The sequence below is a fragment of the Vulpes vulpes genome, chromosome 8 (genome assembly GCF_048418805.1).
Source record: "Vulpes vulpes isolate BD-2025 chromosome 8, VulVul3, whole genome shotgun sequence".
Lineage (NCBI taxonomy): Eukaryota > Metazoa > Chordata > Mammalia > Carnivora > Canidae > Vulpes > Vulpes vulpes.
The window spans coordinates 55,281,573-55,309,527 of NC_132787.1; the positions used below are offsets into that span (position 1 = coordinate 55,281,573).

General features: G+C 41.9%; 1 protein-coding gene across 2 annotated transcripts; it reads right to left on the bottom strand.

Annotated features, from left to right (window-relative positions):
- Positions 1-3,268: 3,268 nt before the first annotated feature.
- On the bottom strand, positions 3,269-27,649 carry HAO2 (hydroxyacid oxidase 2). Of its 2 annotated transcripts, none has more exons than XM_025994658.2 (8): positions 27,450-27,649; positions 18,217-18,364; positions 16,496-16,647; positions 14,229-14,512; positions 12,792-13,001; positions 8,504-8,662; positions 8,090-8,159; positions 3,269-3,955 (listed from the first exon to the last, which is right to left on the bottom strand). In XM_025994658.2, exons 2-8 carry the CDS (start codon positions 18,345-18,347, stop codon positions 3,900-3,902), a joined length of 1,062 nt encoding a protein of 353 aa, XP_025850443.1. In that variant the 5' UTR covers positions 18,348-18,364; positions 27,450-27,649; the 3' UTR covers positions 3,269-3,899. The 2 variants fall into 2 exon arrangements, with proteins under 2 accessions (XP_025850443.1, XP_025850442.1); XM_025994657.2 differs by having other exon boundaries at positions 8,090-8,162; positions 27,450-27,582.
- Between the last annotated feature and the right edge of the window lie 306 nt (positions 27,650-27,955).

Here is a 27,955-nt window from a genome sequence, read left to right on the forward strand (position 1 = left end):
ACACATATGTGTGTACAGTTATTACCAAGATAGATATGTACAGGACAACCTGTGCTAGATTCTCTTATAAAGTAAGCTAACTCCAATATCTGTAGACCAGATTTCCTTAATGCCATATGCTATTGTATTTGCTTCATTCTTATCCCAAATCAATCTGAAATGACAGAGTTAAGTCCCCAGCTAGTGATTCAGGGTTGAAGAGATGACCTGGCTATCAGCATCAAGCCCCACTGTATTTGATACCATTAGGGTGACAGGAGTGTGAGGGCTGAGGGATAGGCCGGAGAAGAGCAAAATATGTCTGGGTGAGGTAGTATAGTTCTTTCATGAGTCTTCCCAGAGCCTGCCCACCATTAGAGTCCATGTTCTTGGGGTCCTTGAGTAGCAGAATATTTTTCAGACTTTAATCTCTTCAGTTGGCTTAGCTTTTGAATTTTTTTATTTTTAATTTATTTATTTATGATAGTCACACACACACACACAGAGAGAGAGAGAGAGAGAGAGAGAGAGAGGCAGAGACACAGGCAGAGGGAGAAGCAGGCTCCATGCACTGGGAGCCCGATGTGGGATTCAGTCCCAGATCTCCAGGATCGCGCCCTGGGCCAAAGGCAGGCGCCAAACCACTGTGCCACCCAGGGGTCCCTGGCTTAGCTTTTGATACATTATTGAAAAAGCCTACGTCTATCCTGTAGGGTTATATAATATGGTTGAAATAAAGATTTCTCTCATTTTCTGGCAAAGGAGTGGTATGGTCTATTTTAATTTGTTTCCAGAGTCCTCAAATCTCTTGTTTCAAAATTCTTTTTTTTGCTACTGCTCTTGGAGGTACTTCTTTTGGAGTGTGCTACCCAAAAAGACATTATTTGATGAGCCAGAAGATCCTGTAGCATCATAAGTCCTGAACACAAATATTTTAGGCTTTTGTTTGCTCCTCTGTTCTTTCATGTCTTTGGCACTGGCCCTGTGAACTAAAGTAATAAAGTTTTCCAAGATCAATTGTAGTAATAATTGAGTTAGGCTACACCAGGATCACATCTGCCCTTTATCCATTCTTGATCCTGTGAAACCTCCATCTTTTTCAAGGCACATGTTGCTACTCCAGTCAGTGTGATAAGGGTCATCTCCAGACCCATGATCATGTAGGCCTCCTGCCCCATAGTGCAACTACAACTGCTATATCAGCCAGGCAGTTGCACCTAGACGTGGCACTTCCCTAAACTTTCAGCCCAAGCATTCCATCCATGCTACCAAATTAAGACCCTTCCTTGGCTTCAAACTGACCATCAGCACACAAGTGCATGAACCAATTGAACTTTTAACTGAATAAAAAGTTAGTCTAACACAAGGATTCCAATCAATTACCCTTTTTCTTTTATCAACCCATTAATGACATCTAAATCAGTGTTCTGAGCCTCTTTTCAAAGACTATGATTCAGTAAAGAATCTACTACTCTTCTAAGTACTCTAACGACACTTGACTTACTTTTCTTTTTTATCTGTTGGTCTATCTTGTCCTGTTTGATAGTATGATTTTTATTGAGGAATATTTTATATGGATAGCTCTTCTGTTGAGAGTACAAATTCCTATAGTTATTTCATAGAGATAGAAGGGATATGCAAAACATATCATCCACTAACTATTTCATTTATTACTGATTTGCCCTTTATGATCTTTTATTCTAAGAAAAATCAAAGGGATTGGTGATTTGGAAGTCTGGGTGTTCACTTCCCCTGATTCTGTCAGAGTACAGTCTAGTCCAGATAAGCAGGACTACCTAATCCTGCCATGCTTTATTTTCTAACTATGCAACAGCTAGAGCATTAGGAGTTATGAGCAGGGAGGCTGCTATAGGACCATTCTCTCTTTCAGTGTTTTCCATGCCACCTGATGTTCCCTTGACCAGGCCTTTGGGTGTGTGGGAGAAGCTGGGCAAAAGCGAGACTGTGCTATGGTATGAGTTCCTTCAGAAAAATGTCCAGCCCACGAATGATGTTTGCTGGCTTAGACAGTGAACTATTCAGCTTGGTTCTGTCTAACTTGCTGCTTTTCCTCAGGAGCTGTTATCATTCCCCAGATGTAACAGTGGAGTTTGATCCAGCTTTATCTTTTTGATTGAATTCATTTAACAAATATTTTCTCAAAGCCTTCTGTAGCATTGGGCATGGTTTGGGACTCAGAATGTCGTGATGAGCAAGAGTAAAGTCTCTGTGCAGCTACAGATGAGTAATAAACACATGAACAAAGGATAAGTTAATCACAGATTGTGGTGAGTGCTAGGAGGGGAAAGCCAGGGTGGCATGGGTCAAATGGAGCCTGTTTCTAGATAGGATGGTCAGGGAAATCTCAACTTACTGGGGAGGTGACAGGCTGTGATATAAAGCTCAAGAAAGAGCCAGCCATGAGAAGAGGATGGAGAAGGATATTTTATGGAGAAGGAAGAGCAAGTGTAAAAGTCCAGAGGCAAGAAAGAGTTTTGCTTGTTTTTGCTTGTTTAAGGAATAAGAAGGAGGCAGAATGGTTGGGGCATGGTGAGTGAAGGAAAGAGTAGTGAAGAAATGAGCTGGAAGGGTCTGTAAGAACCAGACATGCGGTGCCCAGGGAAGAGCTGGGGATCAGTTTGGATTTCCACTAAATGGAATGGGAAGCCACAGAAAGGCTTTAAACTAATGGGACAGAGGACTTGCTTGTACTTGAAAAATAATCTCTCTGGTTATTGTATAAAGAACACGATGTAAAAAGGAGTAAGTAAGAACACGGGAAAATGAGCTCGAGGCTATTTATGATGTTGATTTCTGTCCCCAACTTTCTTGTTGTCTACAATGTCAGATCTTATTCAGTGGGATTCCGCTGCTTCAGAATTCTATTTAAGCTGACTACTGGTCTGGGGAGTTTTTACTCGGATAAGGCATCTATTCATTTTCCCATTTTTCCTTTCATCCATTTATCTCCAGTCTATCCATCCATCCATCCATCCATCCATCCATCCATCCATCACTTATCCATCCATCCATTGATCCATACATTCTACAATTATTCATCAATATGCTGCTAAATGCCAAGCCTAGTACCAAGTGTACAGTTTCCTGCCTGAAGCCATGTACAGTCTATTTGTGGATAGAGACATGCAAATAAATAAATAACAACATATTATAATAAGGGTTATAAGAGTGCAAAGTACAATAGGAAGCACCTAGCAAGTAGCCACGATAGAATAGGTGACATTTGAAGAAGTTCTTGAAAGATGAATAGAAATTTGCCAGTAAAAGCTACTTTTTCTTAAACTTTTACTGGGTGCTAAGCAATATGCTTTAAATTTTACACACATTATCTCACTTAGTCTTTCTCTCAACCTAGCAGGCTAGGTAGTATCATTCCCATTTACAGAGAGATTGAAAAATGTTCCCATTGCACAACTTGCCAGTACCCATCCTGACTGTTAAACCATGTCTGTATGCTCCAAAGTCCATGTTTTTAACTATATTATTTCTCTGTTATCTACAGATAGGAGTATTATTTTGGTGGGATAATATTTCATACATGTAGCTCTTCTATGCAGAGTGTAAATCCCCATAGTTTGGTTCATAGAGATACTGATATGCAAAAAAAATTAATTCACTATCTATTTCAGTCATTATTGTTCCACCTTTTTAACAATTCTTTCTGAGGAGGAATTCAAGCAAGTGCATATAACAAGCAGTTATAGGCAAAAAGGAGCACGTCAAATTTGAGGAGAAGGAGGGGTTTGGAGGGCCTGAAGCACAAGGTATGGAGTGGTGGAAGGTCCGGGGATAAGCCTCTGGATAGGATAGAGCCAAGGCAGGAGGCATCACACACCATGCTATGAGTTTGTCTTCCTCCTGTGGGCAACCTCAGCAGTCTGGTCATTAGCCCTCTTTCTTTACAACCTGGAGAACTGGATCAAGTCCTGATTGATCTCAGCAACCGACCGGCAACCTAAAAGAACAATGTGGTTTATGAGCTTATTTCTCTAAAACCCCAATGACCTACCCCATCATGGGTAATGGGATGATCCAATGGGAACAGGCCTGACTTGATCTCTGTGCTCACCCCGGGAAACCATTATGGACACCAGAATCACATGAGAAATGTGGTTCTGATTGCCTTGAGAATTACTTTGTGAGCCTGTGCCCATGTCCTCTTTCAACACAACCATGTCAAAATGGCATAGTAAAAATATAGAAACACTATTTTAGCATTTTAGAAATAAATTCATATGTGCCATAGATACACTTGACCTTTATCTGAGCACTGATAAGCCTCAAGGATATAGGAAGTACATGTCAGAGAGAAATATGAGTCAGGAATAAGAGATGGGATGGGTACTTCATACTGCGGTTGCCTTCCAAAGAAAAGTTCTGCAAAATTTAACACTTTAGTAAAGGATCTGAATTAAAATGCAAAATTAGAACTGTAGCTGAGATGAGACACAGGGATCGAAGAGAGTGATGTTGGATCAGAAGCGTGAAAATTAGAGAGGGTGACAAAACTTGAGAGATTCCTAACTCTGGGAAACGAACAAGGGGTAATGGAAGGGGAGGTGGGCAGGGTGATGGGGTGACTGGGTGATGGGCACTGAGGGGGGCACTTGACAGGATGAGCACTGAGTGTTATACTATATGTTGGCAAATTGAACTCCAATAAATAAAAAAAAGGAAGGGGAAAGAGGGTACAGACTGTATGTTGGTACAGACTGGAGAGTTGTGGCCTTGAGTGGACAGGAAATCCCGGTGATGATAAGGCAGAAAACTTGAATGCCAGGATGTGTAATGTTTAATTGAAGTTTTTTCCCACATGTATGATGCATGTAACTTCACCTCCCAAAACACAACTTTAGCAAAATGTATTATTTGTGAAAATAAAATTAATGAGAGGGGGGTTTTCCTCTCTAAAAATCATGCCTCTGTTGATTATAGTGGACAGAGATGGCAGGCATGGGATACATAAATAACCCACAACAACTCATTCGGCAGAAGCAGGAACTTGGTGCCAGAGGTGGCTCTCCTCAGAATGGGCAGTGGGGTTTTAAGAGCTTTGGGTTTCCCCAGAGGGGAGAACAGTGGGCAGGCAGACCTATTCAAGGAGTACAGAGATGCGAAAGTATGATCTTTGGTTATATATTGTAATACAAATAATATTTAAATGATGTAAAATATCTCAATAGTTGTAACAAAGTCATGTTATGACTTCATTTTAATACAGTTTGACACATAAGCCTTGGAAATGCTTCCGTGCTCACTCAACTCTCATCAATTGGTTTCTGGGTCTTATACAATACCAAGGACACTGCCCTGCACTTGGCAGAGGCTCAGTAAAAGTGAGGGAGAATGCATAATTATGATTTTCTTCCACTCTTTCATTGCTATCAATTAGGAGGATATTTACACTAAAATCTTTTGGCTACTCTAAAGTGAAGTAGGTAATTCCAAACAATAAACCTCAAGAAGGTTCATATACTTTTTAATTCAGCCTCCTCCCCTTGTGAAGAATGAGATCTCAGTGAGGTCCATGCAGCCTTGTGTTGGTATGATTTACGTGTGGACATTTTTCAAGAGAGATCATGATTTTAATCTTTCTATAATTTCAGCAATTGGTGTCATGGTGAGAAAAACATGACTTTTAAGCTTATTTTGCTTTCAGAGGGTCATAAAGGAAAAATATCACACATCTCCAAGGGAATCAGGTGAGAGAAATCACATCAACTGATTCCTCTTGGGTGCTGATTTTGTGTCAGGCACCTTATGTGCATGGTGTGCAGAAGAGCTAAGGGGTGCAGAATCTCAGGGCTTTCACACTATGATTTTGCACTTTAGTGAGTTCCACCAAAAGCACAAACCCCTGCCTCAGCTCCCTTCTTCCCAAGGACCAGCCTGGGGGTCTACCCTGGGGAGAGACTCTTATGCAGAGGATGCCAACAGATACCCTTCTGCTTGAGTTTTCTATTCTTTCTCTTCCTCCCTCTTCCCTGTCCCATGTTTGGTTGTGATTACTAATTTTTATATAGACATTTAAAACAATACATTCTCATTGTAGTACAGTTAGAAGGAGGGGAGTATAAATTGTCAGCCTTAAAAGTGCTCACAATTCCGTTTTTTTCTCTTGCCCCTTTTAAAAAAGGATGCTCTCCTCTTTATTTCAGAAGATGGCCTCACAGTCCATGAGATGAGATCTCATCTCTTTTCCAGCCACCATTTCCACCCCAGTGACTGTTAAGTGTAAACTTTTGATAGAATAAAAAAGCTTTGTTATTGTTAATTCCTCCAACAGGCTTCTGTTAAAATAAGATCAGACATCATTTCACAAAGATAGGAGAAAATATTTGGGGGATCAGAAGTCACCTCAACCTCCTGGAATCTGCAGAAGCTCATGGGTCTTCTCGTCCTTCACTCTCCTCCTTCTCAGGGTCAAAACACACCACTATGATATCTGTTTGCCCTTGTGCCCTCCATTCCCTCATGAAAGGGCCTTGGTAACACCAGGTCACTTACTGACTTATCTTCATAGGCTCTGAAGAGTATGACTCTGGTCCAAAGCTGAAAAGTATGGCTCTGGTCCTCATTCTCCATAACTTGATCTATTCCTCCCTCTTCCTTTCTTTAATTAATTTGCTCTGTGGGAAGGAGGCTGGTACTGGCAGTAATGCTGATCTAAGTTTTGTAACTTGTATTACTCAACCCCAAAGGTTCGATCTGTAGTCCCAATGGACACTACTAATATAACTTGGACACTGAGTACAAGACACTTGTCCAAATATCAGACCAAAACCAGACTTGAGAAGAACCAGGACATCTTGCCTTTGTGCCTGACACACGACTGATGCACTGTAATATTTATGGAAATAAGTCAATGGCATGAAAATGGTCTTGATTTCACATCAGAGCTCTTGATTCATTATTTCCTTACTTCTGGAGAAGTATTACCAAATTTTAGAATTGAGGAGTGAATGGAAGTCTTATTGAGATTCATCTTGTCTGAGCTTTCACATAGTGATCAGTTAGATCTACAGCAGACAAAGACAATCAAAGACAGAGTCATTTGGCCATTGGCATTTTGGTAGGGTAATTCTTTTCTATGAGACAGCTCCAGGCATGTTAGGACATTTAGTGTCCCCAGCCCCTGAGCACTAACTACCAGCATTATCCAGCCTACAGTTGTGCCTACTAGAAAAAAAATAAATTCAAATTCTAAACCAAATCTTCCTCAAGAGGGCAGTCATCCATGATCTTAGTTGAGAACTACTATTTTATAGATCACTGGGATCCCAGGCTTTGCTAAAAACTTACAAATTTTTATGAGCACTACTTTACGATAACTTTATCTTTGACTGAAATCCACCTGCATGTAACTTTTAGACATTTACGTTTCTCTGGCTGTGGTTACACAAGACGGCACTTCTCCTTCTCCCCGCCTTCTCTCCTCCTGTTGTGTCTATCTCCCCAGTTCCTCCATGCCTCCTCCTTGACATAATTTCTCAATTCCTCACAGTCCATGAATATGAAAAAGTGACACACAGAGCCACACCCAACAAGCCTGGTGTGTGATCCGAACACAGAAGAGTATAAGGGGACAGTCTTTCCTATAATCTGAAATTGCATTTGATTTTGTAGCAAAGGTGTTGCATTTTGAGTCTGTATTCAATTCTTTGTCTGGGGCATCTTTTTCTTTCTCTCTATTCTAGGCTGGGCTGGGAGAAACTAGCTAGAAGGAGGAGCTGCCACTCCTGTGCCCTCATGCCTTCAGGTCTAAATCAGGAAAAGGACTATGACAAACAGTGTATGTTCTCATTCATTTGGGGAATATAAATAATAGTGAAAGGGAATATAAGGGAAGGGAGAAGAAATGTGTGGGAAATATCAGGAAGGGAGACAGAACATAAAGACTCCTAACTCTGGGAAATGAACTAGGGGTGGTGGAAGGGGAGGAGGGCGGGGGGTGGGGGTGAGTGGGTGACAGGCACTGAGGGGGGACACTTGACGGGATGAGCACTGGGTGTTATTCTGTATGTTGGTAAATTGAACACCAATAAAAAATTATTTTATTAAAAAAAGGAAAAGGACTATAAAAACTTACCTGTCAGGGCCATGGAAGTGTGGAACTCATTTTTTATAATGTTCAAAACTTCCTCAACGCCATATTCACCCTGCTTCCAACATGCGGGATGGGGAGAGACAAAAAGAAGTGTGAGGGAACATTCTGCCCATGTGCTGAGTATCAGTTCTAGGTGTGTTCACAGCTGCAGTGGGGAGGATGGCAATGTCTGTAAAATTGGAACAATGTCAGGAAGACAGGGAAGCAAAGAGGAAAAGATGGGGGTGAGCATGCCTGAGAATGTGCAACATGCTACAGAGATGCAGGCAAGGAGTAGCTGTCCCTCAGGAATCTGTGGCACCTCAAAAAATGGCTCAGCTTGGATGGTAAGTCACAGTAAAGTGTGGGGAAAAAATGAGAAGCACAGTATCTTGATTTTCACTTTGCCACTCTCACCTTATAGGCAAGACCCCAGAGGATTGGTCTTCCCAGAAACACACACTTAGCCCCAAGGGCCAGAGCCTTGAGCACGTCATTGCCAGTTCGGATCCCACCATCCAGGTATACTTCCATTTTCCCTTTCACAGCAGCCACCACTTCTGCCAAGGCATCAATCTGAGAACGAGACACATGTGGCTTGAGGGATTACCATTTTCACTCTCAGGGATCATGGGACACAGGTGCCTCTCAGTGTGGGTTAGGAATAGGAAGTCAAGTGTGGACGACATCTACTGGTTTCTTCCCCTCCCCTACCAGAGCAGTGCAGCTAGGTTCCCAAGCCCCAGGGACTTTCTGCAGGCTCCCTCTCTTGCACTTTCTGCCCTGACAGAGTGTGACTTCTCTCTGATTCTCTTGTTCAGCTGTCTACAGCTTGGAAGAAACTCTTGGTTCCTCCTCATATCCTAAAGGGGATATTTTCCATTAACGGTATTCACTTTAGTGTTCTTTTTAAAGTACATTTTGACTTTTGGTTTTCTCTTATCTTCTCTGTTTCTAGGGTGGCACAGCTAGGAATGTTCTCCATTGCTAAGGCACTGAGTCTTTTTCGGCAAGTGTCTGGATCACAGCCCACCTTGTGTAACCGGGCTGCATGTTGTTCCTTACACACCACACTTGAACCACCTGTTCTTGACTTCTGTGTGTGTGTTATCAAAGACATAGGTTGGGAATGGAAGACGCAGTGCTGTTGAAGTAGGGTTGAAGACTCTGAAAGGTAAAACAAAAGCTGCTTATAACTTAGCCTGGTGTTTCCCAGGCTTTGTCTCTCACCTTGTGTCCTCAGTTCTAGGCTCTGTAGTTACCAGGCTGTGCCAATCCATGGTGCCCCAGACTGAGCTGCACTCCTGAGTACCTCCAAGTCTAAGAGAAGGGGTGACAGCAGAGTCTGGGAGGAGAGTTCTGGAACTGCCACAGAGCTCCTGTTCTATGGCTCTTGGATTGTAGAGGAGGAGAAACTAGCCCCAGGGAACTTCTGCTGCCCAAGGAATCAATGGGAATTCTACCTCAATGAGATCCTTTGGATTACTGAGCAGAATATGAAATAAGGAAGGGAAGAACTTTGTACTCTAATTTACAAGTGGAGAAGAATTGAATACATTTTAAACTGACATTGATAACTGGTGATAATGTATGTCCAAATAAGGGGACATTATTTTATATAATATATAAAATAATATATATTTAATATATTTTTATAGCCCCGGCATGGTATTATTTGGAATATTTCAATGATTTTGGGAAAAAGAAATAAACATATCTGTACAAACTCTTCCAGTGAGCTGTACTGGACAATGGAGCTGATGGAATTTGAGAAACAGAACAGGGAGTGAATTTTGGCCTAGGGTACAATACTTTAGAGTTACTTTCAATAGGTCATGATAGGACATTCATTAGAGCCTTCAGGAGACAACAGATAGCTCTGACCCTTTTCCCAGGTCCAAGGAAGAAATACAAGTAGTGCTAGATTTGGAACCTTCTAAAGATGAGAACTTCAAAGAGTCATACTTCTCACAGGGAGGGGCATGGGGTGGAAAGAGTGAGGTGCTTACCTCAGGCACAAAATTTAAGGAGTGCCAAAACGCTCAGATAGATAACATTTGAATGCAATATTTAAGAATAAAATGGCACACTTTGACCTGTGAGCTGGGGGGCTTGTTTTTATAAATAAAGTTTTATTGGATCCGGGGCCACGATGACAGTAAGATGAGTGGAGGCAGGCTATGCAGGCACAGGGACAGATCCTATCTTTATTTAAAATGTTGATATTTTGTTGGCCATGGATTTTTTGCATTAATTTAAAATTTTTAAATAGTACATTAAACTATTATTTATCTTACTAGGTTTTTTTCTGGCATCTTCTCAAATTTTGAGCCAGAGGTACCTCATCAGCTTTGCATTAATCTCAGCACTGTCCCTGGATGACCTTGGGTTTGGTTGTTAAGTCAGATGGCTTGGGAGAATTACGTATTGATCAGCATGATAGGGAAGGAGAAATTCTCTCTTGGCTCCTGCTTTTGCTAACAGTCATTCTCTACTGAGGAAGAGCAATAGGGAACAATTACTTAGTTTTTCTTTCCAACTATTACTCAGTCCTTCCCCAAAGGGAGCAAGACTAGCTAAACTGATTCATGAGAGAGACACTATCATCTAATGTTTTATTAGAGTTGTTTCGAAAGTCAACATTCTACTCTATTTGTTGCTTGTTGGTGATGGGCCCTTTTTTGCTTTCTGTTCCTACCTGAAAGCACAATTGGGACTACTCGGGACCTGCTATAATCTTTTGCACTCTGTTCTGCCCATTTCTGGATGTGTGTGAGGTGGCCGATGGCATCCTTTCAGGAGTTGGATGAGAGAGCTAGCATGTGCTCTGCAGATCTACTTTCTCCTGGATTCATAGGTCAAAATTTGGGGGATGGGAAGTAGGAGGTCTAACTGTTCTCTTTAGTCAGTTCTTATGAAGAGCTCTGGTAAACAGTGTCCCTTACTCTCCAAGCGGGCTTGTTATTCTGTGCCTGTTCTCTGTCAGTGAGAACCTGGTGGGGAGATGGGGGCCAGTGATTAGCACCTTAAACCTCCAAGCTTCACAAGCCTTGAAATGTACAAACCTGCTGATACAGCTTCTCCATTTCCTGGAATTCATCTTAAAGAAGTAATTGAGAGTGTGTTAAAAATTTAAGGATGATCACTGACGCATTGTTTAAAATCGTGAAGACTTGTAAGTCATCAGATATTCAACAGTAGGCAGTTGATTATATAAATTGTGCATTCATACAATACACCATTAAAGGTGGGAGCAGCATATATACTGAAGTGAAATTATGCTCTTAGTGTATTGATAAAGTGAAAAGAGAGAAATTACAAAATAGTATGTGGCTTTTTAAAGTGTCGTCTTTGCATTAAGAAATTGATAAAAAAAAATCCCAAAATATTGTCATTAATGATAGTGATGAAATTAGGGGTGATTTTTATCTTCTTCTTTTTGTATATGTACATTTTATAACTTATCTGCAGTGAACATGTCTTACATACATAATAAAAATAACTTAAAAGAGGAAAAAACCCACTTCCCCCCCTTTTTTTTTTAAAGATTTGTTGATTTTTATTTTGAGAGAGAGAGCATGGGTGTGCATGAATGGGAGGGGCAGCAGGACAGTGAGAAAGAATCCCAAGCAGACTCTGTGGAGAGAGTGGAGCCTGCCATGGGGTTTGATCCCACAACCCCAAAACCACACCCAGGTGGAAACCAGGAATCAGAAGCCCAACCCACTGCATCACCCAGGTGCCCCCTTCCCACACTTCCCTTTCTTAATTTTTACTTATTTATGATAGTCACACACACACACACACACAGAGAGAGAGAGAGAGAGAGAGAGAGAGAGAGAGAGAGAGGCAGAGACACACAGGCAGAGGGAGAAGCAGGCTCCATGCACCAGGAGCCCGAGCCCGACGTGGGACTCAATCCGGGGTCTCCAGGATCGCTCCCTGGGCCAAAGGCAGGCGCCAAACCGCTGCGCCACCCAGGGATCCCCTCACACTTCCCTTTCTTAGAATGGAATCAAATAACAATAGAAGAATCTCTTGAAAAATATAAGCTATATATATCCATGAAAATAAATAAACAATTCCCATTTAAAGATTCTTTTCTTGCCTGCCTCCTCTTCATCTATAATGGACATAAATTCAAAAGATGGGGAGAAAATCATGGACTCAAAAATTTTTAGAAAAAGATTCATACGGCATTTTTTAGTTTTACTGTGAAAGATGGTTATTTATTAGTTTAAGTGAGGCTCTATTCCTTCCCAGGATGCATCATATGAGAAAATATGTCGTTATACTCCATGCACACAGGCAATCTTTTAGCTGAATACTTCTTCCAGAAGGCAGGAGACCTCAATGCCTTTGGAACATCTCTCCTATTGACTTCTGCCTTAACCACTTATTAACTGTGTGAACTTGGACAAATTATTTAACTTCTCTAAGCTGCAGGATCCCCATCTGTAAAAGAGTAATAATTATACCCATCTTACAGACAGTTGTGAGATTTAGAGATGATGTATATATGAAGCTTATAAAAATAACCTGGCATATACTAGGCTGTTAATGATTAAAAGCCCTTGCAATTCACAGGAATATACCAGCATATGTGGTAAGGGAGAGGGGAGTGTAGGCCAATCTGCAATCTGCACAGAGTACCTTGCTGTAGGCACACACACACACACACACCCTCTGAAGTTACCCTACTTACAGACGCGAGAACATCATCAAGCTGCCTCCCACCATGGTTGGAAACAATGATGCCATGGACATTGTGCTTCACAGCTAACTCTGCATCCTCTTTTGTCAAGATCCCTTTAAGGATGATGGGCAATCGAGTTATGCTCTGAAGCCAGGAGAGATCATTCCAGCAGAAGGATGCATCAATGGGAAACATCTGGAAATAAGGCATTGGATTTCTCTGTGGGGAAGAAAAAAGAATCTTAGACGACTTGAGCTCCTTTAGGATTGTTTGATACATTTCAAAATGAGACACATTCAGATAGTCACCCTTCATAACCCTTAAAAGAAGAATAACGAAATCAACAACTTCCAGCCATCCTTTGCTTAACAAAATTTGTGCAAAAGAATCACTATTTTAATTTCTTATTCATTAACCATTAATTGTGTCCCTGCTCAATAACTATGCCAGAATCTGGGGACACAAAGACAAGACACAGTCCCTACTTTAAAGGAACTGAGTTTAGTAAGTGAAGGGGATGAATGAAAGTATTTATAGGCCGATGTAAACTGTTATGCTTGAGATATACACAAGGTCATAAGAATTAAGAAATACTTTGATAATCCTGAACCAGATACTACCTTATAGTTAACCTTGGCTCATAATTTGAATCAAATATCCCATAAATCCCAATGTGTCCCTGTAATCTGAGATAAGGATTCCAGAAAACTTCAAGGCTAATTTGTGGTTAATGGGTACAATGGTTGAGTCACTTGGCTGGTTATCACAGCTGCTCATTGACTGAAAAGGCTGGTATAATTATCTCTAATGTAGTCAAGGGACTCCAATGTTATCACTACTTTCTTGCTCAGGGGCACTCCATCCCATCTGACTGTAGGATTTTAATGGGGAAATGGCCTTTGCAGTCATCTATTTCAGAGGTTCCAAACAAGTGTGCTGCAGATCCAGGGAGTTCTAAGTGTAGAGAGATACTGACTCTCAGTTCTCAAGGCAGTAGGGTGGGGCCTGGGCTGGTTATACTCCTTGGGCCAGTTACCTTGTCTGTGAGCATCTTCAGGAGGTCAGTTTACCTAAATATGCCATCCAAAATTATCATTTTCTAAGTGTCCCATAGTGTAGAAAATGTTGGAAGAACATGCTTAATTTACTCTCCTACTGCATGAAAAAATCCTTTTCATAGCTTTCCTATTTCCTAGCACCCAGCCCTGGCCAGAACACTTGTGGTGACAGGTTGGGTGCCTCCAGGAGTGAGGATATTTTGTGTTCTATTCTGTTCATCTGGAAGCTCTGGACAGCAGGAATCAGCTCAGCTTTTTGAACTATGGCATCTGCAGTATCTGCCAAGAGCAAGCACTCTGAACTTTTGTGGAAATAGAGAAGGGAGGAAGGAGGAGAGGAAATTTGCCTCCTGTTATGCTTGCCCATTGGATCTGGTATTTTTCCTACCTCTTTAGGTGAGCGAAGGTCTTTCAGCAATAAGTTCATCTTTAAGTCCAGTTGGTTTTGAATGTCCTGTCGCCTGTTGCCAAGTTTGGGTACATCCACAGTGATGACCAGAGCTTTGAAACCCAGGGATTCAACTTTCTGGACCAGCTGTTTGTTGAGCTGCTTGTCTGACTGCATATAGAGTTGGAACCACCTGAGGCCCCTGGGAGCAGTAGCAACAATGTCTTCAAGGGCACAGCTGGCATAGGTGCTGGTGATGTAGCAGATCCCGGCTGCTTGGGCAGCTACAAAGCAAACAGCACAACTCAGTTTGGATGGAGAGCAGGGTTCTGGACTAGGATGAGAAGCCCTTAGAGTCTGGGCCACCTCTGATCAGTTTACCCTGTGAGTGAAGATAAAGCTTGACTCCATTCTGCTTCTCATTAGGGTAGGAGGCATAGGGGGCATTCAGTCAGCCTGGGAGGCTGTCCCCATATATAGCCTGTCTTCTAGACCCTGTTAAGATTCCTAGCTAGAGGGGTCATTTAGTACCCAGAGTGATTTTGGAGATGGTGCAGCTTCCAGATGGGAGAATGGGCTGCGCATGAACTTGTAAATGATGCAGAAGGGAACTAGAGAACAAAGGGTGAGGAAATGTAATGTCAGTGGAGAAGGTTGATCTTTGTACTGAAGAAAGCATAATATCTGAGTTAGAAGGGTTAGAAGAATGCTAGTTCTACTCCTCCTTAGCTGTGTGCCTTGAGTACCATTTTCTTCGTCTGTAAAATGGAGAGAAATAATACTACCTCTCTTATAGGGTTGCGGAGAGTTAAACAGGATACTAGATATGGAAGCATTTTTATGTATTTTATTTATTTATTATTATTATTATGTTTTAAGTAAGGCTAGGTATGGAGTTCATGACCCTGAGATCAAGACCAGAGCTGGTATTAGGAGTCAATGCTTAACCAACTGAGCCACCCACACAACCCTGGAAGCATTTTTTAAAATATTTTATTTATTTATTTACTCATGAGTGACACAAAGAGAGAGACAGAGACATAGACAGAGGGAGAAGAAGGCTCCTCAGCGGGGAGCCCGATAGGAGATTGCATTCCTGGACCCAGGATCATGCCCTGAGCTGAAGGCAGACGCTCAAATGCTGAACCACCCAAGCATCACTCTGGAAGCATTTTTAAAATTACTATGTGATGTGCTGTACAAATGCTTGGTGATAACGAGGTTGGCCAGGATGGTGGTGATGATGATGTTGACATTGCTGCATATTTCTCATTTCCTACTGTGATCATTGTTTTCTGTAGGATTCTCCAGTAGGCTAATGTCACTACCATTTCACAACCCTTGGGTACAGAATCTGACCTAATCAGGATTTAATATTTTCAATTCCTAACATCAACAGGAGATACCACATTCTTTTGCCCCATTACAAAAACAACACCACACATTCAACCATGAAGATTTAGTAAAGCAGTCATAGTCCTACAGAATATTCATGTTTCAGTCTAACCAGACTTGGCTCCTAACTAGACAGATGCCACTTCCAGCTCTAGAATCCTTGGATTCATTGCTTCCTATATCACAGAGTCGAAGTAAAAGATCCTTGAGAAGCCCTGGGCAACGTGCAAATAAATATTTCCTAGATTTGACCTATATAGTAAAGATTATAAAGGGAGTCACAAGACTGTTTTCAGCCTTATCCCTCCCCTCTTCCTTCTCTTATTTTTCGGTCAAGCGGGATGAGAGGAGAGAATAAGGAACTACTAGGAAGGAGACATACTCAATAAGAAAATTTTTGTCATATAAAATGACAAAGTCAGTCAAGGAGAAGGGAAATGCAACTGAGCAGGAGCACTGCCAGGGCCTTTGTTAGGACCTCATGTTATGACTCTCTCCTCATCCTAAATTCAGAGACTCACCATTTACTCACCAGGCCTGGCCCCGGAAGGCGGTCAAAGAGAGCCCTATCTTGAAGCCATGCTGAGAATCCCTTTCTCCACAGACTGAGTGGCCTGCAACCCTCCTTCAAAGGATAGCTTGCTTAATTTCCACATCTAGTCATCTGTAGCCGCCCTCTCTAACCATTCATTATGTTGGAAATGGATGTTTTCTCAATCTTAGAGGAAATGTTATGGGAACATCCCTCCTTAATTCTGACCAGATTGATGTCCCTAAACTCCTTCTAGAAGAAATCCTGCTACTGCTCCGACGGATACCCGCACAGTTCAGGGCCCCAGAGAAGAGAGCCTCAAGGTGTGGCTGGGTCATACCTCTGGCTGTGCTCATTTCTCCATCTGGCCAGACAAGGCAGTGGAAACCTGTGGGTGAGATGCAAATGGGAGCAGTAATCTCCTCCCCTTGGACTGTGGTCCGGGTGTCCACCTCTTGCACATCCTTCAGGTACCGGGGACGGAGGCGGATTCTGTGCTCAGAAACAAAGATTCTTCTATTAGTGAGGTTACTCTCAGCATGTAGTGCTGTCTGGTGCTGAGGCCTCCAGATTCTGGTGCAGGTCTACACCACACTGGTGCCAAGAAGCCTCTGGTGGGGTTGGTTGGCTGATTGGGCCACACAGACCAACTTTCAGGAAGCGTTTCCCAATTCTCTGACTCACATTAACACCAGTTTCTCTAACCCCCAGTGCGTGTGTCCTCCATATCACTTCCAGGTTTGCTCTCTCACAGGTCTGTGTCTCTGAGTTTTGCCTTCCTGAGTTAGAAACAAGTCTCTATAAAGAAAAGGCCACTGAAAGAGGACAAATTCCAGAGAATGATCATGGTGGGGGGTTTGTTTTGTTTTATTTGTTTTTGTGTTTTGCTAGAGGCTAACTCATTTGAAGATTTGACTTAACCATTGCTTTAGAAAAAAAGGAAATTCACAAATAATAAATATATAAAACACACTTTAAGTCCAATAAATACTTAGTCTCAGGTCCAAAAATGTTTGTTTTTCACAAAATGTTATTATTCCTGCACACAAATGTAAAAAAGTTTTGCTAGAAATACTGATAGTACAAACCTGGATAAGATACAAACTTCATCATGAAGACAAAGTGAGATAAAGTGAGTAAGGGGCCTCATAGAGTGCTAAACAAGTATGAAAATACAGAATATGTTGTTCATCTTGTGTTCCATTTTTCAATTTTCTCCTGACCTTTCTATTATGGGGGGATAGCAAATTTTTTCTATAAAAGGCCAGATAGCAAACATTTTAGGCTTTATGGCCATGTAGTCCGTCACAGTTATTCAGATTTGCTGTTGGAATGCAAAAGCATCCATAGAGACATGTTAAATGACTGAACATGGCTGGTTCTAATGAAACTTTATCTAGAAGTGCTGAAATTTGAATTTCAAATAATTTTTATGTATAACAAATTATCATTCTTCTTTTGATTTTTTTCAACCGTTTAAAAATGGAAAACAGAAATTCTTAGCTTGTGGACCATCCAAAAACAGGAGGAGGGCCCGATGTAGCCTGTGGGCTGTTTACTACCCTATGCTCTACCTGCTGCTGTTCTAGACCAGCTCTTCTTTGAAGTCAACTTCCTGTCACCCCTAAGACCCTTTGGGTCTCCATATTTCCTGTGTTCCCTCTCTCGACATACATTACCTCCTTTAAGTCAGAAGTTTAGGAACTCGGGAGATTTAGACCTACCCAGCTGGCTTTTTCTCCCAGCCCAGGTAACTGGCAACCTTGGACTCTTATACTATCTTGTCAGGTGGCAAAGTTGCTGGGATGCAGAGGGAGGATGACTTGTGCTAGTTCCACAGAGGCACTAAGATAAGTTCTTTGTCCATTCATCCTCTCCCCAGCCACCTGCCCCTCCCCTCAAAATCCCCTAAAACCCAAAACAGTAACAACAAAGACCATTAATATATCTTGAGTACTCTGTGCTCTTTGGAGGCAGAGAGCAGAGCTACTACATTCCAAAGACCTCTCACACAGTGCACCCTAGTTTAACAATAGAAAGGATACAGGAGACCAGACAGACTTTTTAAATGCTGTGATGTTGTCATCCCGGGTGAAACATTCATCAGCTCCTCCTTCAATATAATCCCAAGTTGACTTAGACAGATGCTTCTGGGCATAAGCCTGAAAGTCTCTCAAACACACCAAGGGCATTTCTGGAATTTCTGGACCTTCAAAGGAAAAACCAAAACCAAACAAACAGGACACTGAGAATACGTCAGATATAGAGGAGAACGTAAATGTGGGGGCTGTGGCTTGAAGCTATTTGGATTCAACATTAATTTCCCTGTAGTCTTTATCCCAATGGAAGTACTGCCAAAGGTGCTAAAACCACACTTCCATTCTCCCACCCTCATCCCCAAATGCTGACTATCTGGTCTTCTAAAATATCCCTCATGTCTGTACCCACAGCTCTACACCCACTGCCTCAGATCCATTTGAGGCCCTAGCACCTCTTATAAGATTATTACAGAAGCTTCTTATCTTTGTCTCTCAGCTTTCAGATTCACTCTCTATCTTGTCTCCCTCCAGCTCCTGGGATCCTTCTGAAATATAAGTCTGATCAAATGCCCATGTGATGGCATTCACAGCTTTCCTGGACCAGCTCCTGTCTTATCAGCTTCATTCCGGGTAGCTTTTCCTTGTCATTTGAGTCACTGTGAGTATTTTCTGAACATGCCCAAGGGTTTTCCTAGCTCTGTATATTTTTGGAAGGATATCCATGAGGCTGGGAAAATTGTGACTGAACTGATGCCATTACCCGGGAGCTCCTGGGAATCTCTGGATGAATGAATTGCTTGGGGCCCTGGTTGACATCAGGGAGAAGCTATTTTTGACTCCTTGGCTGAGTCATTGAACATGTTCATCTTAAGACCAAGTGACCTCCATATGTGACCTCCATTCATCCTCACCCCCAATCTGAAGTAAACCTGGAGCTTGGAGCTTCTAAACACCCGCCCTCCACCCCCTGCTGCCTAAAGAGGAAAGAGGGCATGGTTTGAGGATAGATCCCTGTGGTAGGGACAAGTGCAGTGGGAACTCTAGCTGCAGAGATGCTAAAGGCACTGGTCGCAGTCAGGGACAGTATGTGGATCTCCCACATGAGAAAGGCTGAGAAAGGCTGAGAAATCTGTAGTCCATAGTCCTGGGCATCTCCCTGGCAGCTGGCACTGGAGTAAAAATTAGCCAAAGGCTGTGAGTAAAACTGAAATGACTTTTAAGTCATTGACTGAGGGAAAGGGATAATAGGCCCCAGAAACTAGGGCTTCAAATGTGAATGGGGAGGCTCCTCTAATGAACAAAGGGGCCAAGGAAACCAGATGAAATATGAAGTGGTGGGGATCTTGGAAAGGGTAGGGATGGAGTACAACTGGTGGAGGGCAGCCAGGGCCATACTAGAATTTAATCAGGTCAAACAAACAAGTAACCCCAAATACCTACCCAAGAGGTTAAGCAGAAAGAAGTTATGACAGGCAGAAAACAGAGCCCTTGGGATGTGCAGTGAGGAATTTGGAGCATAGCCACAGTGCTTTTTATAGGCAATGCTCCTTGTCAGTGAATGGGAAAGGAGTTATTGAGGTGCTGAATTGAGTTTGACAAGGTACAACAACCAAGTCTAATTTATCTCTTTCTTGCCCAACCCTTCAAAGTCTCAGTGACTTTGGTTGAATAAATTAATCATTGTATTTATCCATCTGTATTGTCATCACTGATTTAAACCTCTGTGTGCATAAAAGAGTTAACATAGCAGGCTCTAGGCCGGCTTTCAAAGTTGGACCTTGGTTGGAGTCTGGGAAATTGGACTTCAAAAGGGTTCCCACTATTCCCTGATAAGAATAGCATGGCTCACTATGTCTGAATTGATTGCACAAACAACCTGGTTTATGCTGAACATCTGCTTTCCCTCTGAGGGTCTAGAATTTTGGCATGGGTTCAGCAGAGAGTGTCAATATGACCACCCCGCAACAAAAAGCCTTGGGCAATGAGTCTCTAAAATGAGCTTCTCTAGTGGTCAATGCTTCAAATGTGTTGTCACAACTCATGGCTGGAGGAATTAAGTGCATCTTGCATAATTCCACTGGGAGAGAACTCTTGGAAGTTTTTATACCTATTTCCCTCTGGATTTTGCCCTGTGAGCCTTTTCCCTTTGCTAATTTTGCTTCTCATTCTTTCTCTGTAATTAATCATAGCCTTAACTACATGCTGTGTGCTATGAGTCCTCCTAGTAAATCACTGAATTGGGACCCCAACATGCTTTGTATCCCCATCACTGTATGTGACAGTGAGGTGCTGTTCATGAATGTTCATTATTTGAATTTAACATTCTCCTGTTTCGTCATCTCTGCCTTATTAGATGAGAATTCACCACCAAGTTTCTACTCCTAATGTCTCAACAAATCTCCATATCCTATACATTGCACATTCACAGAAATGTTCTGCAGATTTCTGGCATAAGACCTCAATAACACTTAAGTCTAGTCCAAGAGTAATGGCTCAGACTCACTCAGAATTACTTGCCTGGAATAGTGGGAATTATAGCATCTGGAAACTGCTTGGAAATAAAGAAATAGCTCAACATCTTTGTATATACCAAACACTTCATTATCACATTTCTATTTACAATTTCTTTTTCTCTCTACTATTTCCTTTCTACTTCCCTGTGAAGCAGACAGAGAAGGTATTAGTGTCTTCATTTTGCATTTGGAAAGAATGAGGCCTAGGATATGGACTAACTTGTGAAATATCAGGCAGTAAATTATGACGGGGAAGGCTCAGACTCCTATATTCTGGTAGCCCCTAAAGATAGACATTCTCTTTTTTCGATTTCATGGTGCAGAGAAAAATAGTTGGTTCACATAAATTACTCATTTTATTAACTTTAAAAGAATTTCTCAGGATGAAAATATAATTATAATGCATTTTTGTCTTTTCATGGCTTAATAAAGTACTGAGCCCATTATTTTTATCAGATGTCCAATATGAGACCTCTAGTTGACCGGAAGGACAAATCCATTGTTCAAAGCTTTCCCCACATTTGGAAGGGACACTTAACACTATGTTTTTATGTATCTCAGTTTGATCCATACCAGACTTAAAGCCACCAGGAATTCAAGAGAGGAACCAAATTATCAAGCGGTTTTCTTGTATTCCCATTTTATTTGATCTCAACTGCAGTGTTTTTTTCTTTTTTTCTCCTCGATCCCAGCTACCCAAGATGAAGAGAAAGTGGAGAAAAGGATAGAAAGGGTAAAAGCCTCTTGTGAGAACTTTAGCTCATTGTAGGTGATTTAATTTATTCAGGCTTTTTGTCTCCTGGTGAAAAAAATGGTGAAATATAACTAGCATATGGGTGATAAAAAAAAAAAAGAAAGCCCAAACATAAGAGCAAGGACATTCAGTAGTACCTGATGCTCATGATTGGAAGTTCAAGCAGTTTTCCCTGATGGGGAAAAAAAGAATGACATAGACTATGACCAGTAGGCATTTCAAGGGCAGACCTTTTCTTCAAGATTGCCATTTGATATAATGCAATTAGGCTAGATAAACAAATTGTCTGTCTTTGAAGATTTTCGATGACTCATGATTCATGTTGGTGTCATTTAGGAATCTGGTTTATCAGAGCTTCTATTTGTGTGAGAAACCCCTAGGTGTTCTGTAAGAAATCTCAGGGTAGAAATCCCAGGGCAGGTCATTGAGATACAAGGGGAGCAAAGGCTGCTTCTAAGAACCCAGCTCCAGGTGCAAATGTTTGATGATGAAAGGTGGTGTCCTTCAAGACCCTCTGACCTGGTCCCCTGGGAACTTATGCCAAGTTTCTCAATGAAGTGGTAGAGATAACATCAAGGCTATACTTTGGGGACCTTATCCGAGGGATTACACTGTTCAAGGTTGGCTGAAAGTGCTTTAATCACTGTATATGGGATGACAGCCTCAAGGAGAGTAGTTGCAAAGCCTACAGCCATTACCATAGCAACGGTAGCCCTGGGAGAGGAGACACCGCAGCACAAGGAGGCCCTGGCCCATGTGTGGTGGTAGAGGGAGGGGGATCCCAGGGCTGGGACCACAGTCAGTGTCAGGACCAGAGAAGACATGAATCAGCAATGCCCTGATTGAGGCACATAAGCTCCCAGGGAGTCTTCCAAATGGGGAGGAAAGGTCAGGGTAAAGGAGCTGGATTTCTAGGAACATCTGGTCAGATATCAGAGTGTCCATAACATTGAGGGTTACATTTATATGGGAGCAGTGAGGGAACAAGGGGCCCAGTGTGGGTCTGTCAGCCATCAGCCTAGTCCAATCACTTCTGGCCTTTCTCCTGAGCCCTCACAAGATATGAATGGAGGACTCAGGACCCCTTCCGGGCTACGATGGACATTTTTAAAAATTTTATTCTGTTTTGTGTAATAATCATCTTTCCTCCTCAGCCTCCACTCCTCAACTACTCCCATTAAATGATTTTTCTTTTCAGTAATTCAACTTCTCTTGACCTATAGTCATGTTCTACCATGACGAGTAGGATGTTCCAGTTCTTCAGAACCTCTTCTGCAAGGATGATGAGGAATGACACGTGTCTACCCCAGAAGCTTTGTTTATCACAAGTTGAAGTTTTTGAGGCTCTGAGGCGAAGTACATTTATATTAAGGATATACTCACCCTGGAACTACTGTGACCTAATTAGGTCATTAGCCACCCACTGCCCTACCTCCCCAGGCCACAAGACCACAGATCCTGCCTGGTAAGGATTAGAAGACAATTAGAGCTGTGAGGGACTTCAGAAAGAGGAAAAGATGTGTGCAAACCTATACCATAGCACAATTTAAAATGAACTTAGGTCTTCCGTCTCCACATTCAGTGCTCTTGCTGACATACTGGGTGACTCTAGCATTTTCCTCTGGATAACTGGGCAATGGTACCTGGATTCACTTCTCTTTGAGAACTAGCTTCTCAGCATAAACCCAAGGCTCCCAGAGGTTCTTGGCTGACTCAGTCAGTGGAGCATGTGACTCTTGATCTTGGGGTTGGGAGTTCGAGTCCCACATTGGGTGTAGATATTACTTAATAAAATCTTAAAAAAAAAAAATAATCCTAAGGCTTCCAGAGACTTACCTACACTGGATTTCATCATTCCACTTTCTTCTATCTACTCCTGACCCAACTTGGTTAGCCGATATCAGCCAGAAGGGCTGAAGTTAGAGGTATTGCATAAACTGGACTGGGGGACTGGTCAGTGGACTGCTGATGGCAGCAGACTGACAGGCAACCTGCTTTGGAGAAGTTCCTGACACTTATTAATTATATGAGCATAGGCAAAGCTATTTCCTCTCCCTGGGCTTCAGCTTCTCATTTGAAAACTATAGGTTTTTATATATTTCCCTTTTAATCTCTACCAGATTTGAAGCCACCAGAAACTAAAGCCACTAGAAATTGAGGTCTTTGGTGTCTTCACATGCTTGGCTGGCCAGTACACACAAAGACCTCATTTATATGCAGCCCGTGTTGACGTTCTAGTCAACCACTTACTTCGTGGCAGTAAAGTACAGAACAGGGAACCAGCACAGCCTTTGGGCTTATTTCCTAACACCAAGTGACTGGGTACTCGCAACCTTCCTTCTCTCTCACTCCTCAACTTTGAGGCCTCTCTTTAAGTTGCTCTGGCCCTGTGGCGCCACCTTATGGCTTCAGCGGGGAACTGTTAGACCAGTCACAGCACCGTTTCCCTTCTTCAAGAGGATGTGGGTTCTCACTCAACCTGGGTTCCCTACTCCCAGACCCCGGGGAGTCCATTTTTCTACATATGTATGCCTTTTCCTCCGTTCTCCATTTATCCAAACCATTGGCTGATTTTTCTTTTTCTGAGAATCCTTCTCACGAATTCTTCTCTTTGCCTGATCTTTCCCATTTCTTTCCCTTTACTGTTTGGAAACCAGAGATAACTCCATTGTGGAAGATGAGATATAGTCTCTTGGATTAAGAACAAAAAAGTTAAAAAAAAAAACAAACAAAGAAATTTTAAAAATTTGAAGTCACATTAGATGTGGTAAAGAACCTTCAAAGCCTTTGAAAACACCCTCAGAGGCACCTTAAGTAAAGAACCTTAAGGGAGGATTCTCTGAATTCTCTCTTCCTCAGATTAAGCCTGCTTTTCCTCATCGCCATTATTTATGAAAAATAAAAGAAACTACGCATTACATAATTTTCTTAGTTTTCAGTTTCAGCCTAAGACTAGCAATGCAACATCGTTGCTTTATACTCATTTGCATTGCAAATAGGCCAATTTTCTGCTACTTTGTGAACCAAACGGGTATTTCCAGTGACCTGGGAACCCAACCACTATTTTAATAGCATTCTTTCAATGGGAAAATATGTGTTGAGTTCCAAACAAATGACTTCCAAGTAGAGTTTTGGAGCACGGCCATGTTGTGTTTTGTTTTTCATTTGCTTTTTATTGAAGTTCAATTTGCCAACGTATAGTATACACCCTGTGCTCATCCCATCAAGTGCCCTCTTCAGTGCAGAGCACAGCCATGTTGTAAATTATGTGCTTTCTATGAGACTGTGGGAGACTGTTTGGGCATACTGGGAGATATTGATTCAAGTGCTCATATGGTGTTTTGAAAGTTTGGGGATTTTCTAATTCTATTGGCCAGTGGAATAATTTGAATAAAAAGGAACCTTGGAGATAGCATGATGGCTTCTTGATGATAAAATGACAGTAACATTGCAACCATTTATCAAGTGCTGTATGTTGTGCCATGCACCATATAGATTATTTTATATGCATTAATATTTCAACCCTTATAATAATTCCCATTTCACAGATGAGAAACCTGAAGCTTAATACTTTGCCCAGCATCACACATTGGTAATATGTTTTGACTTCTATGGCCTGGCTCTTAAGCATCATGAAAAAAAGCAAATGTGTACAGCCAAGTATGGTTTTTTTTTCCAAGTATGGTTTATAGAATGAGAGAGTTGGCATTTAAATGCCATGGGCGGATCCCTGGGTGGCGCAGCGGTTTGGCGTCTGCCTTTGGCCCAGGGCGCGATCCTGGAGACCCGGGATCGAATCCCACGTCAGGCTCCCGGTGCATGGAGTCTGCTTCTCTCTCTGGCTCTGTCTCTGCCTGTGTCTCTGGCTCTGTCTCTCCTTCTCTCTCTCAAGAATAAATAAATAAAATTTAAAAAAAAAATAAATGCCATGGGCTAATGTAGCTTTGCCCGACAAGTTCCCTCAAGAAGATGTAACTCAATAAGAAAGTAAGAAAATTTCATTATTTGGCTGGCCATGAACAATAACCAGTTAAGCAATCTTAGCAATCTAAAAGCATTCTTACATATATTATTCCATTACATGCCCACAATAACCCAGTAAGATAGTGATCAGAGGGTAGATATACAACAGTCTCACTTTATGGATGAAAACATTCAAACTCAGAGAATTCAGGTGATTTATGCTCACACAATAAGAATAGCAAAGCCTGACCAGAAATCCTTCTGACTTGCTCTGGATATAGTTGAGCTGGTATGGAGTAGTAATGGTGTATTAGGAGACAGTCAGGTCTCTGTCTCATGGGATTGGGAGAGCTGCATATAGCAAGCGTGGCCGATTCCCAGACAATCTAGGCTATTGAGGAAGGTGTCCTGGACGGAGATCATTGTTTCTGCCTCTTCGTTTGCTTAAACAGATGAAGTGTGCAAAACAGACATCAGAAACTACACAAATGTTCAGAACAAGCTCCAAACTCTATTCTTTTTACAACTGGCTTTAGATCTTGTAGGTGCATTTCTGTCTGATAGTGGTAGTCCTTAGGAGGAGGTAGCAGGAGAGAAACGAAAAAAAGCAGGGCTGTTAGAAATGGGGAAAACCAGCTATGAAATGGAGCTCTGTCCCTTTTTGCCTTCCTCCTAGCACATCTCACTATGGCAATGACTCTAGACTGTATTTCTGAAGGTCATTGCTTTCAGCAGCTAATGATATTCCCTACATCCTTAATAGCTGAGGGAGTCCATGGAGGAAGATAGACTTTTGTAAGTTTTGCAACTTGGCCTACTTGGGCTCAAACCTCAGTCTGCTACTTGGTTCTCAGTCTCCATGGCTCTATGAAAAAGTAATTTGTGAAAGAAGAATCTTAAGGCCTATCCCCTAGAATCCTTGGGAGGACTGAACCATATAGCCTATGTAAAGCTCCTAGAACATTGCCTTGTGTAGAGTAGTCCTCAATAAATGGTAGCTTCATGTACATTATTCCCCTTGTTGATGACATTTGCATTCTCATCAGAGTCTCTGGAGGTTGGAAGTTGCTTCAATTTTGTGATAGCATAATTTAGGCCCTGTGTCAGGTTTACTCATTAGTTTATCTAAAATTTGTCAAGTATACACTGTCAGCCAGGAGGGCAGAAACTTTTACTACTCATCATATGCTCCATGACATCTCCCAGTTGCTATGAGATGGCAGGGCTCTGCGACTAGTTCTGGCCAGTGGGCAAGGAGTGAAGTAACATGTGTTAAATCCTGGGCCAGGAATCCTGTAGCCCTTGATCTTTCTCTTCTTTTGGATACAATAATGTGGAGGCCATTATCCCCAGAAGGCATAGCTACAAGATAAAGGCAGCTTTGGTCTCTGAATTGTCATTTGGACAGGAGAGGCCCTGGAGATCAGCTGATTTTGTATGAGCCAGAAATGAATATTTATGTATTAATTCACTAAGATCTCAGGGTTTATTCTCTACTACAGCACAACCAAACCTAACTACTATATATATCTAGGCATTGTGCTGAACAATAGAAATTTTTTAAAAAAATTTCAGGATGTCAATCTCTACTCTCAAGAAGCTTACAGTCAAAGAAGACAGATTTCAATAGCTCATTCTCTGTTAGTTGCTATGGCATAGAGTATAACAGGAATCCTTTCCTGAGGGAAGGTATCTGGGGATTTAGGAATATTCCAATTGTTTCTCAAGTAATGCCAATAGATGATATTCTACTCCATCTAGTTTAGACAACTCCAATTCTCAGCTATCCATAAAATGAGGAAGTGACTATCTTATTGTAGTGTCTGAAGCAGAGCCTTCCTTTGCTAGTTCCCTCAGTGTCCCTTGGTCTGTCTCTATACAGCCCCTTTTGGCCACATCTCTCACCTTGAAAACTTACAACCAGCATCTATAATGCTCACACAATCTCTGGCCTCTCTTCTAGACCTCCTGCCACTTCATCTGCTTCCCCCATTCCAAGCTCTCAAATGACACTCAGCAACAAACCTGATGTTAGCGTCTTCCAGTCTCTGGGGAGAGTGGTGTTCAGAGGCAGCTGTTGAAAGCCTGGCTCACTGCTGGATGTGGTAGGAAACGTAGGTCATTGTCCACAACTCCATGAGTTCAGAAGAGGTTCAAGGCAATAAGTTAATTTTCCAGCTTGGAAGTAAATGAGCAACTAGGCCAGAGCAAGGTTAATCTTGAAATGAACCATGTGGGTTTTGCAAAGTCACCTCAAATTTAAGCGAGTTCATTACAAAATTAAGCTTCAAAATAAAATAGTAGTGGGACACCTGGGTGGCTCAGCAGTTGAATGTCTGCCTTTGGTTCAGGGTGTGATCCTGGAGTCCCGGAATCGAGTCCTGAATCAGGCTTCCTGCAAGGAGCCTGCTTCTCCTTCTGCCTATCCCTTGCCTCTCTCTCTGTATGTCTCTTGTGAATAAATAAATAAAATCTTTAAAATAAATAAATAATGAAATACAATAAAATATTTGCTTGTTTGCTCCCAAGCC